The following is a 14596-nucleotide window of genomic DNA, read 5'->3' on the forward strand; positions in this document are numbered from 1 at the left end:
GCCGACCGGTGCGGTGGCGGGAAGGGGGGGCGCGGAGTGGCGCACCGGGGCCGCCACGGGGGGCGAGCGGCGCGGCGGGTGCCTGCGCAGCGGAGGCTGCATCGGGCCGGGCAGTGGCGGCGCGGGGAGCGGTACCGTCCCTCCCGTCCCGGCCCGGCCGCCCGTCCCCCGGCGCGGGGGCTCGCGAGCCGCCCCGCCGAGCGCCGCACGAGCCGCCCCCGGCCCGCCGGGCCGCACCGCGCCCCCATTGGTCGCGCCCCTCCCGGGCTCCGCCCCACCGGCCCCGAAGCCCCGTCACCATTGGCCGTGGCGGCGCGGCCGGCCCCGCCCCCGCCCGCCTGGCGTACACACCGGAGTCACGCGCCCCGCGGGCCGGGGAGGCGGCGGCGGGCGGCGGGGCGGGGCCGGGCCGCCATTGGCGGGGGGGGCGGGCGCTGATTGGCGGCGGGCGGCGCCGGGTCCGCCCCCGCCAGGCGGGCGGGGAGGGGCGGGGAGGGCAGCGGCTTGAGGCGGCGCTCGGCTCGGCCCGGCCCGGCAGTCGCCGCCTGTCGGGTCCCGCGGGCAGCCGTGCTCGCCGCCTCGCCCGCCGCCGTCGCGCCCGCCGCCGCCGCCGCCACCGCCGGGGGAGCCGGGGCACGCCGCAGGCGCCGCGCGGCGATGCGGGGCCGCGGCGGCGCCGAGCCCTGACTAAAGATGGCCGCGCTGCCCGGTGGGAACATGGCGGGGGGCGGCCGGGGGGCGCGGGTGGTTCTGCTGCTGCTGCTCGGCGGCTGCCTGAGCCGGCGGCCCCCGGCCGCCACCGCCGCCGCGCCGCCTGCCGCCGCCGTCGTCCCCCCTCCCTCGGCGGCGGCGGCGGCGGAGGAGACGGTGATTATCGGCCTGCGGCTGGAGGACACGGACGACGTCTCCTTCATGGAGGGGGGCGCGCTGCGGGTGAGCGAGCGGACGCGGGTGAAGCTGCGGGTCTACGGGCAGAACATCAACAACGAGACCTGGTCGCGCATCGCCTTCACGGAGCACGAGCGGCGGCGGGGCGGGCGGGCGGCGGCGGGGGCGGCGGGGCGCGGCGGTGGCGGCGGGGGTGGCGGCGGCGGCGGCGGGGCGGGCGGCGGCGGGGGCGCCCCGCAGCGCTGCGGCATCCGCACCTCGGACATCATCATCCTGCCGCACATCGTGCTCAACCGCCGCACCTCCGGCATCATCGAGATCGAGATCAAGCCCCTGCGCAAGACGGAGAAGAGCAAGTCCTACTACCTGTGCACCTCCGTCTCGGCCCCCGCCGCCGCCGCCCTGGGGCCCGGGGCTGCCGGAGGGCTGGTGGGTGCCGAGGGGCCGGCCGGACCCCCGCCGTGGGGCGAGACCACCTGGATCTACCACGACGGCGAGGACACCAAGATGATCGTTGGCGAGGAAAAGAAGTTCCTGCTGCCCTTCTGGCTGCAGGTCATCTTCATCTCGCTCCTCCTCTGCCTCTCGGGCATGTTCAGCGGCCTCAACCTGGGCCTCATGGCCCTGGACCCCATGGAGCTGCGCATCGTGCAGAACTGTGGCACGGACAAGGAGAAGAATTACGCCAAGCGCATCGAGCCCGTGCGCCGCCAGGGCAACTACCTGCTCTGCTCCCTCCTGCTGGGCAACGTCCTGGTCAACACCACGCTCACCATCCTGCTGGACGATATTGCTGGCTCTGGGCTGGTGGCCGTGGTGGTCTCCACCATCGGTATCGTCATCTTCGGCGAGATCGTGCCGCAGGCTATTTGCTCTCGGCACGGCCTGGCCGTGGGCGCCAACACCATCTTCCTCACCAAGTTTTTCATGATGATGACCTTCCCGGCCTCCTACCCTGTCAGCAAGTTGCTGGACTGTGTCCTGGGCCAGGAGATCGGCACGGTCTATAACCGTGAGAAGTTGCTGGAGATGCTGCGGGTCACCGACCCTTATAATGATCTAGTCAAGGAGGAGCTCAACATTATCCAAGGAGCCCTGGAGCTGCGCACCAAGACTGTGGAGGACGTGATGACTCCACTCCGAGACTGCTTCATGATCGCTGCCGAGGCCGTGCTCGACTTCAACACTATGTCCGAGATCATGGAGAGCGGTTATACCCGCATCCCCGTTTTCGAGGGTGACCGCTCCAACATCGTGGACCTGCTCTTCGTTAAGGACCTGGCTTTTGTGGACCCCGACGACTGCACTCCGCTCAAGACCATCACCCGCTTCTACAACCACCCGCTGCACTTTGTCTTCAACGACACCAAGCTTGATGCCATGCTGGAGGAGTTCAAGAAAGGTGGGCTCGTGCCTGTGGCGGGGGGTGGTGGTGGTGGTGCTGGTGGTGCTGGTGGGTGGTGGTCAGCATCTACCTTCTCGAGGTGAAGGAACTCTGCAGAGAGGCCTCTTGCCTCCCTGCTTGGCCAGAGGGGTTTGGGAAGGCGCGTTCAGGACAGAGAGCGGCCAGTTTTTAGGCATCTGCCTGTTCCCCGGGCCAGAAAGCTGATACGCGGCCGGTATGTGCCCCCGGCCTCTTTTCCCCACTGCACTGGGATGTGTGTGTGGGCAGGGTGCCAAGCAAGGTTGTTTTCTCTCTTGCTTTTTTTCCACTCCTCTGTCCCTTATAGCGAGAGCCGCTGACGGGAATCTGCGCCCGTTACTTGGGCTGTGTCTTCTCCCTGCTTTTTCAGCTGGGCTGAGGGTGAGGAGCCGGGTGGGCGGCTCGGGTCGGTCACCCGTATCTTTCAGCCTTTAGTGCACGCGTGCACACACACACACACACACACACACGTGCTGAGATAAACAAGGAGTTTTAGCTCCATTCATAGGCTCAGCCGGCCGACCTCAGCTTCTGTGCTCGCCTTCCAGTGATTTTGGTTGACGCTTTTGATCTTGTAACTCGTAAATAGTTTCGGGGTCTTGAGATATATTTGAAAGCACCTCTTGGTGCTGCGCTTCAGAGTTACAGCTCTTTTTTTCCCCAGGCTTCCCTCTGCCCCCAGGATCACGGGCTCAGCAAAGATGTGACACTTTCTACCTCTCCGGTGCAGCGTGTGTTTTAGTTGCATCAGAACAGGCTTTCCTGTTCTGAGGAAGTTACATCTGAGGCAGTTACATCTGAGGCTTTCCAGACCCCTAGGAGGTGTTGAACTGACAAATGCATCTTAGTTCCTGTTAGAAGCCTTTGCTTATGAGCAAAGTTTTGCCCTTTTAAAATCTGTTCTCTCTACAGGTCAAATAATAATAATAAATAATAATGCTATGTGGCCCGTGCGGGGAAGTGCTTTCAAAGAAATTAGTTAAGTGAAATTTCAAACAGATTGGATGCGTGGACTCCCGTGTTGGAAAACTGAAAGCAATGGGAATGCCAGGGAGCTGATCGTACCCGGGGAGATCTGATCAAAGGACTGGGGAGATCTGATCAAAGTACCGCCGAGCAGCTCGGTCCCTGGGAGACGATCTGGCTGTACAGCGGTGCTGACCCCACGGTTCAGCTAACTGAATGTTTGAGTTCACCTTTACCAACTGCAAAAGTTACCTTAAGAAGTTACCTTTGTAAATTGATGAATGGTCTTTCTAGGTAATAAATTTAGATTACCACTTAAATTTCAGGTCCCGTTTTGTCCACGTGCTGAGCTTGGACAGCATGGCATTTGAGCCCTTTCATCCTGCTTAACTCGATTTTGGGGATTTGGAGGGTTATCCCATTGGTTTCCATATCTTTATTTCTTCTTCCCGGATAGCAGGTGAACATACTCCTGCTTTTTACTGACCGGTGCAGCAGTGGTTTTCTTTCTCTCTTTCTGTCTCTGTGCAGTGATGGGGAAATCTTACTTGTGTTCCGAGCTGTTGAAGGAGAGATGAGGGAGAGCCTCCCTCGGCTGTGGGATCTGGGAAACTCAATTATGTCGTTTAACCGTTGGCTGGTTAAGATGGATTTTGCAGCATGTGTGGGCATAGGGTTGTTTTTTTCCCCCTTCTTCCCCACCCTGTTATTTGGGCTCCAGATAGCACGATGCGTTTCGTAACCTGTAGCGAGACTTGTGTTTTCTCTCATTTTGTTTGTAGCAATGTGTCTGAAGAAATGAATATTGTGTTGCTTGCTTTGTTTCCCCTGTTCGAGAGAGATGGAATGCACTCCTGTGTGTTAACATAGGAATCCTTTTATTTAACAGCTGGGAGAACTAGGTGTGCATTTTAATCCTGCAAGTGTGGCTAAGCCAAATATGTCTCCTTACAATTCCTGAAACTTGTGTTTAAAATAGGCTTCTTAAAAATCCTCCCGGGTGGCTTGGAAGGTGCAGACCAGAGACCACTTTCCCTGGGAAGCCAGAGGACTTCCCTTGCCCGCACTAGGAAATGTCCCGGTGGCACAAGTTTAGGGTGACTTCTTAACATCTGTGTTCCCTCCTGAGATCGCGGTGTCCTTGAATAGTCTCTGCAGTTGTGAATTAATTCAGGGTAGTTTGATCATAGTTAAATGTTTACTGCAGCATAGCTATGCTGGCTGGTCTGGGTTGGCAAGCCCTGGTGTTAGGACCAGCTCTGTCCTAACTGGTTTCTCTTGAAAAAAAGTGCAGATATGGTGGAAATAAATGGCTTCCTTTGTGTCCTTTGAAGTGACTGTAAATAACTGATAGCTCACTTGATCTGGCATAGCGCGGTGTCTTTTGCAAGAGTTCTCCAAACTTTCTTCTTCAGAGCAGCCTTGCCAAATTCCCGTGAGAATCTACAAATTAAGGGTGAGAATCAAATGGCGTGTTGCTCTCCCGTGGAGTGTTGAAAATAAATAAGCTTATGGTTTTTAATCATTCCCTTCCCGCCACGTTGACCTTCTGCGGCTGGACGCTTCCTTCAAAACTCATGTGGATGTGTCTCCTTCCACCCAGGTCTCTGCTACCACAGCTCGTTTGTGTGAAAGTGCTGTCGGTTGAATACTTCAGTGGGTTTAAAGAGAAAGGCTTGGGGGTTTGGGGGTTGGTTTATTTGTTTGTTTTTTAAAGAAGTTTGGTAATTAGCTGGGTGGGTGGGGTTTTGAAGCTCACTTCTTGGGCAGGAGCAAAACGTTTTTCACCTAAACGTGGCATGGATGCTTACGAGGAGGAGGTTAAAAGCAGAGCACGGCAGAATATATGTCCTTACGCTGCTGTGGAAGATGAAACGGGTGGTTCTGTATTTGTTCTGGTGCTTAGGCTGAACAGCTGGAGGATTTGGTGGTGGGCCTATTATTAATGTTCTTTGCCCACAATTGCAAAATAAGTATCTGTTTCACTTCTATGCTGCCAGGCAAGAAACTGGAAGTTAAGAGAGAGCTGCAGCACATTCCCACTCCCTTGTCGCTCTAATCTTTTGAAGTGTGAATAAACACGAGTTCTGAAGCAGTCTGCAAAAAAGCTTCTCTTCTAAAAAGCATTGTTTACTTACAAATAATAAATAAATAGCTTTTGAAAGAGGGGCAATTTTCTATTTGGTTTGACAGACCTTAAACCTCTACCAGTACTGTCAGGTCTATTTGCCTACAAATTGAGCAGACTGAGCGTTTAACTTACTTGAATTCAATTACTTGAGTTTAATGCAAGGAAGTATAAGGTACCCTTTATACTCCCCTGGGAAATGACCTGCCTGACTTTGCTCAGCACAAGGAGATATCTCATTTGAAATCTGATGGTGGCTGTTGCTGTAAAGGGGGAGCAAGGCGTTACCTGCTCCAGGACTGAGTTGTGTCCTGGCTCCTAAGCTGCAGCAGGGAGTGAATGAGCGGCAAAGTAATTTTTGGGAAGAAGCTAGTGAACTGTCTCCCCGATCTCCTCTTTCTTGTTGATGAGTGTGTGGGCTTGCTCCCCCTCCCTGCCCCCCTTTTGACAGTTTTCCTAGGTCCCTACTCAGATAGATGCTCTCTGGCACTTGCTCTTGGTGTTTTTCACAGGCAGATCTCTGCATGTGTGATCCTACATCCAAAGTGTTCTATTTCTAGCTCCCTGCCTGCCAGAGCTGCAAGAATTCAGCTTGAAAAGCCTCATGTTGTAATACTAATATTTTAAGATTGGCCCACTTTCTGTGAGCCATTGTACGGCTGCTTTCCCGGTGGCCTGGACGGCTTTGGAAGGCAGCGGTTTCTCAATCGGAGTCCTCCTTATCTGGGGACTTTGAGTCATATGTTTTGATCTTATTTATATCTGTCTCCACTACTATGTTATACTAAAGATCAGAGTTAATAACCTGTTACAAAGAAGTCACAGTAACTGCGTTGCAGCAGTTCTGAGCTCTTGTTTTCTGAATCACATGGCAGCCTTGAGAAAATTCCTTATTAAAATCATTGCCAACTGGACCTTAAAAGATTTTTCTTTCCTAAAAACTGTGTCAGATTTAACTTGGTGATCTTCCCTTCAGGCTCCGTTGGTCTTGTGTTGTCTGTTTTTAATAGCGTGTGGTTTTGGTGGCTATATTTAGTGTGGACATAGGACCTGGAGAAAAACTGCCTGTTTCTTTTCTAGTTCCTCTTCCACCTCCAAAGAAAACCAAGCCCCAGCAACCTGAAACCTAAACCCCTTACTTCTGAGGGAGCAGAGAAGAATACCTAAACCTAGTTACTCCTCTTTTGAGCTCATAGATCCTCTTTTTGGTAGCAGGTAGGACAGCAAGTGACTTGGTAGCCCGGGAATCCAAAGTTCTGCATTACTGTTGCTGGTCTGAGGGTTTGTTTTTTTTTTCTGTTATTACATCACTCTTTTGGTCCAGCTTTAACCTGGGCTTGTAGGTGGCTGTTTTCCTGGTCCTTTTTGGGTTTTATGGGTTTCCCAGAGTCCAGGTTTCCCATGAGTAACCTTTATTTAATAGATCTGAATGCTCACTTTTGAGTTTATCTCACAGGTTGTCTGTCTCCTGAGCCGTTTTTCTGTTTATGCCTGTGAGTGCAGCATTAGGAGAAACTGGAAGAAACTACATAAATCCCCCTCTGGGATTATCGAAGGCATGTAAAACTCCTTCTTGGAAAACAATATTGTTTTCAAGGCTGCTCGGCTAGCAAAAGGCACCTCCTCTGATCCTTTCGGGGAAATTCATATAAAGGCAAAGGTGCTGAGGAGGTCCCAGCGTGGAGATGTTTTTGTGTGAAGAGAGTAGGGGAGTGGTGGGTGGGAGGGAATTTGCCACCAAGACACAGAAGACTTCAGCATGATATGCCTTGCGGATTTGTTCCCTGAAAGAAAATTGCATGTGGGGGTTGCCTCGTGACAAACTGTTTCTTGGCTGTCTGACAGCGCAGCACCCGCAGGTACGGTGCTGCCAAGAGCTTTGCTGGCCTTGCAGAGCTCCTGGGGGATGAGTGCTCCTTCCACTGAAGGGGAGCGGATGTGGGTTACTGCAGGCGGCCCTCCCGCTGGTATGCTGAGGGGGAGGCATCCAGGGGAATGCACTGGAGAACAGCTACAGTTCTTCCTGAATGTCTTATAGGGACCAGGAGAAGAGATGGTGCTGGAGAGCAGCAGTGCTTCTTCACCCTGGCCTTGGTGAGGAGGCCAGGTGGAGGCTCCGTTCTGCTGCTGAGAGTAGAAGGAAAAGTGTGGTTCAGGTGGTTGGCAGGGAGAGGAGTAAGTGAAAAAGTTCAAGAAGGACAGGGAACTGCTGGAGAGGGTACAGCAGAGGACCACAAAGATGATGAGGGGCCTGGAGCATCTCTCTGATGAGGAAAGGCTGAGGGACTTGGGTCTTTTTAGTCTGGAGAAGAGCAGACTGAGGGGGGATCTGATCAACGCCTATAAATACTTCAAGGGTGGGTGTCAGGAGGATGGGGCCAGTCTTTTTTCAGTGGGGCCTGGGGACAGGACAAGAGGGAACGGGCACAAACTTGTACATAAGAAGATCCATCTAAACCTGAGGAGGAACTTCTTTCCCGTGAGGGTGGCAGAGCCCTGGAAGAGGCTGCCCAGAGAGGTGGTGGAGTCTCCTTCTCTGGAGACATTGAAACCCCGCCTGGACACGTTCCTATGCAACCTGCTTTGGGTGGACCTTCTTTGTCAGGGGGGTTGGACTAGATGATCTCCAGAGGTCCCTTCCAACCCCATATCATTCTGTGACTCATTCTGTGATTCTGTGAATTAAACGACTTAAGCAGCAGAGGTTTGAATCTGATGCTGGCGGTGGGTATGACTCTCGGATTGCTTTTTAACTGATTGCTAGGAACTCTTGTCACTCAACAAAGACAAGAAGTTGCCTTTTCCTCCCCTCAACTGTTTGCTAAGTTAGCTAATGCTTTCCTACACTGAAGCTGATGGGAGTGAATTCCACCACAAGTGAACCACGTTCCTATCTGCTTTCTCTGTGTCTGTAAGGTTATCTGTAATAGGCACAGATGTAAACTTCAGGTCAGCCTGTGCAGCGTTTCACGGCCAACTTTTGAGTGGAATAAAGAGAAGAGGCAGAATGTCAACTTCTGAGCAAATTCTAGTCGTTTTCCCGCACTACTGGAAGTTTAACCATTGCAATTTTCTTCCGGGGCTGAGATTTTCTTGAGTTTCAGTATTTCTCTGACAGCTTGAGGTTCTGAGGAGCAGAACGCTTTCTTGGTGAACTTCAGTTGACTGTAAGAGTGTAGGAACAATGACAGCGAATCCTCTGAAGTAGTATGTGTCTGACAAAGGCTATGGCTGCTCAGAGAAAGCATTAGAAAAGGGGAAATTTATTGTTTCCCACAGAAGCTTACTGACCTCATCAGGCTGATATTCAAGAAGTTCTTTAACTAAAGGTACTGCCTTTATTAAATAGCTCTAGATGCCTATTTATTTCTATGAGTGTGTTTAATCAACACCCAGCCTTTGTTGGCTCTTGCACATGGACAAACAGCCATAGTGGGGTATCTTCCCGTCAGTAGCTTTGCAGTGCTAGTGCAGAAAGAGGAGGATCTAAAGGTTGCATTTTTGATGGGATGGCTTCATGCAGAAGTCTCAAAGGTAGGTGTTGTGTTGGCAGGCTGTCACTCTAGCTGGGAAGTGAGGGAGTTAGCCACCTCACACTTCATGTGTGTTACGAGCACCAGTTTCCTCCCTTTTTTTATTGAAGGAATCATTATAGTGAGTGAGACTATTGGGGCAGTTATTAGGTCACTTAGCTTGGACTATCAATGCCATTAAACTGTAGACAAGATCTACTCAGCTTCCTGGTGTTGCCTAATGTCACGTTTTGTCTTGCCCACTTGGAGGGCAGACATTCTAGCGCACTGGAATTAAGACCGGGAGAATTTGAAGTCTCACTGCTTCACCTCTTGTAAACACTTTGCGACGTATGCTTCGTATCAAGCGTCGTAAGTCAGTTCTGCTGCTGTTTAGGCACCATCAAATAGGCCTAGAATGAGAGGAGTGGCCGAGCAGTGTGTTGAATGAGTCTATGTCTCATCCTGCCACGCTTTTGCCATTAATACTTAACAACAGCTCATTTTTTCATTAGCTTATGTGCCTTTACGGAGCTGCGGTGCAATTGCCAGTCTGGGTATAGCAATTGCACTTCTAGTATTGAGTCCCTCCCCATTCCACTGACGGAGCTTGTAAAACTAGCCCTCAACACAGAGTACTCCAGTGCTCTGAACCATACCCTGGTGAGCATGACCTGGCGCTCTTGTTAATTTGACAAGGTCCTGAAATACAGCCTGCCAGCTACAAATAGGAGTGTAAATACTTGGTGCTAATGAGCTGCAGTCAACAGCACAGGGCTAACAGTCCCAGATCAGGTGGTTGCTCCAGTCTGGCTCCTGCCAAGGTCACAGAGTCATCTCAGAACCAGTGATGGGGGTTTTGTTTCATTTTTTCAACAATGTATAATCATAGAAAAAGAGATGCATAAATCTGTCATTAACTCTCTGGTGGAATCCACCTTTTTCGCCTGGCCTAGAAATCAGTGTGGCCCAATATTGCCAGCACAGCTTCTTCTGGAAGCAACTAAACTCGGGCCAAATGTGATGGTATACAAAGCATCTGTGAGAAGGGCACGAAAAGTAAAGCTAGTTACGGAACTATTAGGGAATGAGGTGACCTAATCACCTCAATGTAGGTCTTCTTACAGAGAGCTAGATGTAGGGAAGTTAAAGGGATGGCCTGGAACGGGTAAGTCGAGAAGCCTTGTGGTGTTCCAAATGGCTTTTTGTACAACATGGAGTGAAGTTCTCATTCTTCGAAACATATTGTTAGGAGTTGAGGCAGAGAAACTAAAGTCTTCTAAAAGATTTCCCATAGCTTCTTAAAAAAACCACAAACACCCCAATGCAAAATGTACAAGCCCCACCCCCCCCCCCAAAAAAACCACCCCACAAAACCAACAGCAAACCACCCCATAATGTTACAGCTCCAGGATATGCAACCCTACTGTGTCTTCCACAAAGTCAACTTGGAGGAACCAGGTCCCTATTTGATGCTCCAGCTTGAGGCATGGAGTTGCAATATCAGAAGGACAGTTGGCAGAGAGATCCATCATGCTTGGAGAGAAACTGGATGTTCTTTTGGCTTGCCACTGGAGTTGCACGTACCAGCTGGGCTTAACACAGTGGCCAGCTCAGCTTATCTTTCCGTTCCTGGTGCCCAATAACAAAGAGGCTTTGATTCTTTCCCAAACTTGTCTCTACTAACTCTTTCCTTTTTTGTCCTCCTTTACCCTAAAATGCTTTCTTTCCTGTTTAGGCCTCTGTCTGTAGTAGCTTTCCACTCTGGAGAGTGGTGACTAGGGGCCCTTGGAGACCTTCGAGCCATTGTTCTCGTGTTTTGTGTTTAAAATTGCTTGGGAGCCTTCCAGAACTTTGGTAGTCCGCTAGTTTTCACTGAAGAGAAGAAAGACTACCAGGTTTTGCCACATTTCTGTGTTGTCTGTGGGACATCATATGGGCTGTCTGTCTTTGACGACTGTGTTATTTTAGTGTGCAACCTGTACATGTAAGAGACGTTTCTTTGTCTGGGCTGGCTGACATGTTGGAATTTAGGATTCTTACATGGGTGTTTGTGGCTATTTTTGTGATTTAAAGACATGAGTTAGTCTTGCTTTTTACCTACTGGTGGTAGGTAAAGGTTGAGAGGACTAGTGAAAGAGTACTAGGAAAGCAACTAGTCTTGTAACCAACTTGTCTTAAAATACCCAAGCCTTAGATGGAACAGAAACCTCAGAGCTAACAAAGCTTGCATAGAATCATAGAATTGTCTTGGTTGGAAGGGACCTTCGAGATCATCTAGTCCAACCATCAACCTAACCCTGATAAAAACCATCACTAACCCATGTCACCAAGCACTAAGTCAACCCGTCTTTTAAATACCTCCAGGGGTGGGACTTACTTGTTGTCTCTTTGTATTGAAGCCTTTTGCTTGTAAATTGTTGGGTATAATAATTTCAGTGTTTAAATGTGAAGCAACAGCCCTTCTCATCAAAGGGTTGTACCTTGAAGGGCAGAGTAAGCGTGATGCCTGTCAATCTGGGAGCTGAAACCTGATGATTGAGGCCTCAAGAGTTGCAAGTTAAGGCCATTCTGCTGCAGTTACTAATTAACTAAGCAAGAGCTTTGCTCCAGCCAAAGGAGCCGGGGCCAGGAGATGAGCGCATACATTTAGTACAAAAGATCCGTACAGTTCTGTTTTCTGTAACGCTTTCCGTTGGGATTGCACCATTCTTGTGCTGGCAATCCTAAAAGGATCTGCTCTTTAAATGAGAGGGGTGTTGTAACGCTGCTTTCGGTGGGGTGAGTTGTGCCATTGAGACCGGGCTCCTACTTGCTTGGGCTTCTGTCCCGCACTGAGCGTGAATGAAAGTTTGTCATGGGTTTTTTGTTCTTTTTATAGTGATTTTTTTTTTTTTATGGTGGTATAATCTCTTGCAGTGATATGATGGAGCCATCCGTGACTGTTGATCTTAGCGGAGGCTTTATTTCCCCCGCTTGTCCGCGAGTAATAAGGGCAACAAAATGCGGACTCTGCCTGGGTTGGATACTCTGCTGCCAGCGAACTGTTTTAAGAAGGATCTTGCCATTTCTGGTTTCCTTCCAGTGCTCCACCTCCTGCTTTCAGAAGATTGTCCTGCCCACCCTTTGCACGGAGGGGTTCAAAGTGCAGCCCTTGGCCGAAAGCGAGCTGGCAGGACCCCTCTCTGTGCAGCGGTTATGTCAGGACAAGGACGATCCGTCGCCCACTTTTATTGCTTGTCAGGGATTTATAGACTCCTGCAAAAAAAAAAAAAAGGGAAGAAAATCTGCCGGTGTGAACTTGCTCTTGATAAAAAAATTACAGTCTGGCACGGAGTGGGTTTTAGGCAAGCTGCAGGCTCAGATCTCCCTATCTAGCCTGGGACATCTTTCCCTTGGAAGCAAGTACAGCTCTTACAGTTACAATTCCCGCGCACAGCAAGTGCAGACAGGGGCCTTCAGCTGGTATTACAGGGCTTCAGGTAAATTTTGAACTAGTTAAGGTAGGCCTAAATTGTGAATTAGGAGTTATTCAGTAGCTCTGACTTGAATTCCAAGGGACATCACTTTTTGTTTCAAGGTGGATTAATTAGTGTGATGCGTTTTGCTGTGTGAATTTGTGTGGGTTTTTCCCTGCTGTTTATCTGTACGTATACCTCAGTTAAAGCGTTTTGACTTCCAGCTTTTATTTTAGGGTTTTGATGTGGTATGCGGGGAGGAGGAAGCATCTCTCAAGATACCAGTTATATGAAGACTTGCCTCCTAGGTCTTGCTTTTCCTCCAGCAGAGGAGAGGAGTAAGGGATGCCTCACCGGAGGCTGGGGCTGGTGGTCCTGTGAGTAGCTCGCTGTACGGACTACATGGTTGTAGTAATACGGCGTTTATGCTGCTCTTTAGCTGTGATCTTGTCTTTGTTGCATGCTGGTTCCCTGCCCTCATGGGGAATAACTTTTATCTTCTTGTTGATAGTCTAGTTCGCCTGGAGCCTTTTTGGAGTGGTTAGCATTGAAAACACTGATAACTCTAATTCAAGAATTCGAGAACTTCACACTGCTTGTGGGGGGTATATTTTTTTTCTTCTCTTAGTGTTGAAGATTTGCTTGCACTTTGTGAATGGGATTTCTCCCAGAGAAATCAAAATCCCTATCAAAATCATGGTCTGTTTCTCTCTTGATGAAAAATCCTGTACAGTCCACTTTAGACTCAACATCAGCTTCTAAAAGTTGGAGTGCTCTCTTGCAAGAGAAATGACTTTCTTGTTCCATGTGTAGAGGAAAGCCTGTTTCTGTTCCTTCTGTACTAGTGTGGTTTTGTTTTCTGATGACCCTTACAGAGATCACAACACGCTTAGAGCTTTATTCCCTCTCCATGTGATGGGGCTTGCCTCTCTCTATCGTGATGGGGACCGACAGTTTTGTAGGTTTTTCTGTTTGGTTGACGAAGGCCTGGGGGGCAGGGGGGGGATTACCATCACTAATGTGGAATTGCTTTGCCAGTAATTTACTGGTTTAATCCAGCTTGTGTTGTATTGTCTGAAGGCTCCCGAGGAGAACCTGGAAACGAGGAGAACCTGGAAACGGAGAAGTTGCACACGGTTCACCCTGTAGGCAGTCTTGGTGGGGGGTGAAGCTTCCCAACGTGGGAATCCCCTGAGGACACAGCTTGAGGAAGGCAACTGGGGCAGTGAAAAAACTTAATTACCTACATAATGGATGCAGTCTCCCAGAACTACAGCAATCTGTTGCTCCATGCCAATGGTAGGGTTGAACCTGTGAGTGCAGTTGTAGAGTGTGCAGCCAATGTGCAAGCAAATACAGTAGCTTTTTTTTTTTTCCCCTGCTTTCTCCAATGCCCCTGGGGTTAAGGGTGGGGATGAAGGTTTCCCTATATGGTGTGATGCACTGTAGATGGGAATCCCAGTCTCTCCTCCACCTCTCTTCAGGGACACACCGTGAGAGGTCTACCAGGAGAGCTCCCTGTAAATGGCTCTGTTCTCTTAATGTGTTGGGTTTTGGCTTTTTTTTTTTTTGCTTTCCAGAACAGCTGTTTTGAATTTTCCAGCTTTTGCTGTCATCTTTGAAAAAGCTTTTTTTTTTTTTTTTTTCTTTTTGAAAGTGAGAGACTGGGGAAAGGAGTGAGGTGGAGGGAAGACACAAACATTTGAGTGTTAAGGGCATTTTCCTTTCTGATTTCTGGCCGGAAAACTGGGTTTAAACTTGTTGCTTGCCTGCTGTTTGAACATGGTCCAGTGGTAAGAAGCTTTAATGCATTTCTTCTTTGCAAATCATCAACCTCACATCTTCCAGTAAAGGAAGGAATTTGGGAGTATAGCTTCCAAGAGTAATAGCCTTCTCAGCCCCATGCAATGCACAGGCTCCAAGCAGAAAGTTCCAAGGAAAATACTCGGAAAGGGGGAAGTTGTCTAGCTGTATCCCTGACAGTTTTGCATTTAAACTTTTGGGCTTTGCAGAGAGATCAGTATGCTCTTTTTTTTTTTCTTTTTTTTTTTTTTTCAGATAGACATGCAGCCATCCTGGAATTAACAACTGTGATGGAATATTTTAATCCAAGCATATAGAGTTAGAGAAATTAACAAAATGTCTCTTATTTCCCAAGTTTGTATTGATGATGCTCTGTAGTTTGCCATTTTTCCTGCTATCCAATTAATCTCTAGCTGAA

General features: G+C 50.0%; 1 protein-coding gene across 1 annotated transcript in view; it reads left to right on the forward strand.

The window, feature by feature from the left end:
• Nucleotides 1-693: 693 nt before the first annotated feature.
• The window catches only part of CNNM2 (cyclin and CBS domain divalent metal cation transport mediator 2), a 127967-nt gene continuing 114064 nt past the window's right edge, over nt 694-14596 (forward strand). Inside the window, exon 1 of the mRNA XM_074158872.1 lies at nt 694-2290. Within this exon, the coding sequence (XP_074014973.1) occupies nt 694-2290 (1597 nt within the window). The remainder of the gene's footprint in view (nt 2291-14596) is intronic.

Source organism: Numenius arquata, chromosome 15 (genome assembly GCF_964106895.1).
Source record: "Numenius arquata chromosome 15, bNumArq3.hap1.1, whole genome shotgun sequence".
In the NCBI taxonomy this organism is placed as follows: Eukaryota; Metazoa; Chordata; class Aves; order Charadriiformes; family Scolopacidae; genus Numenius; species Numenius arquata.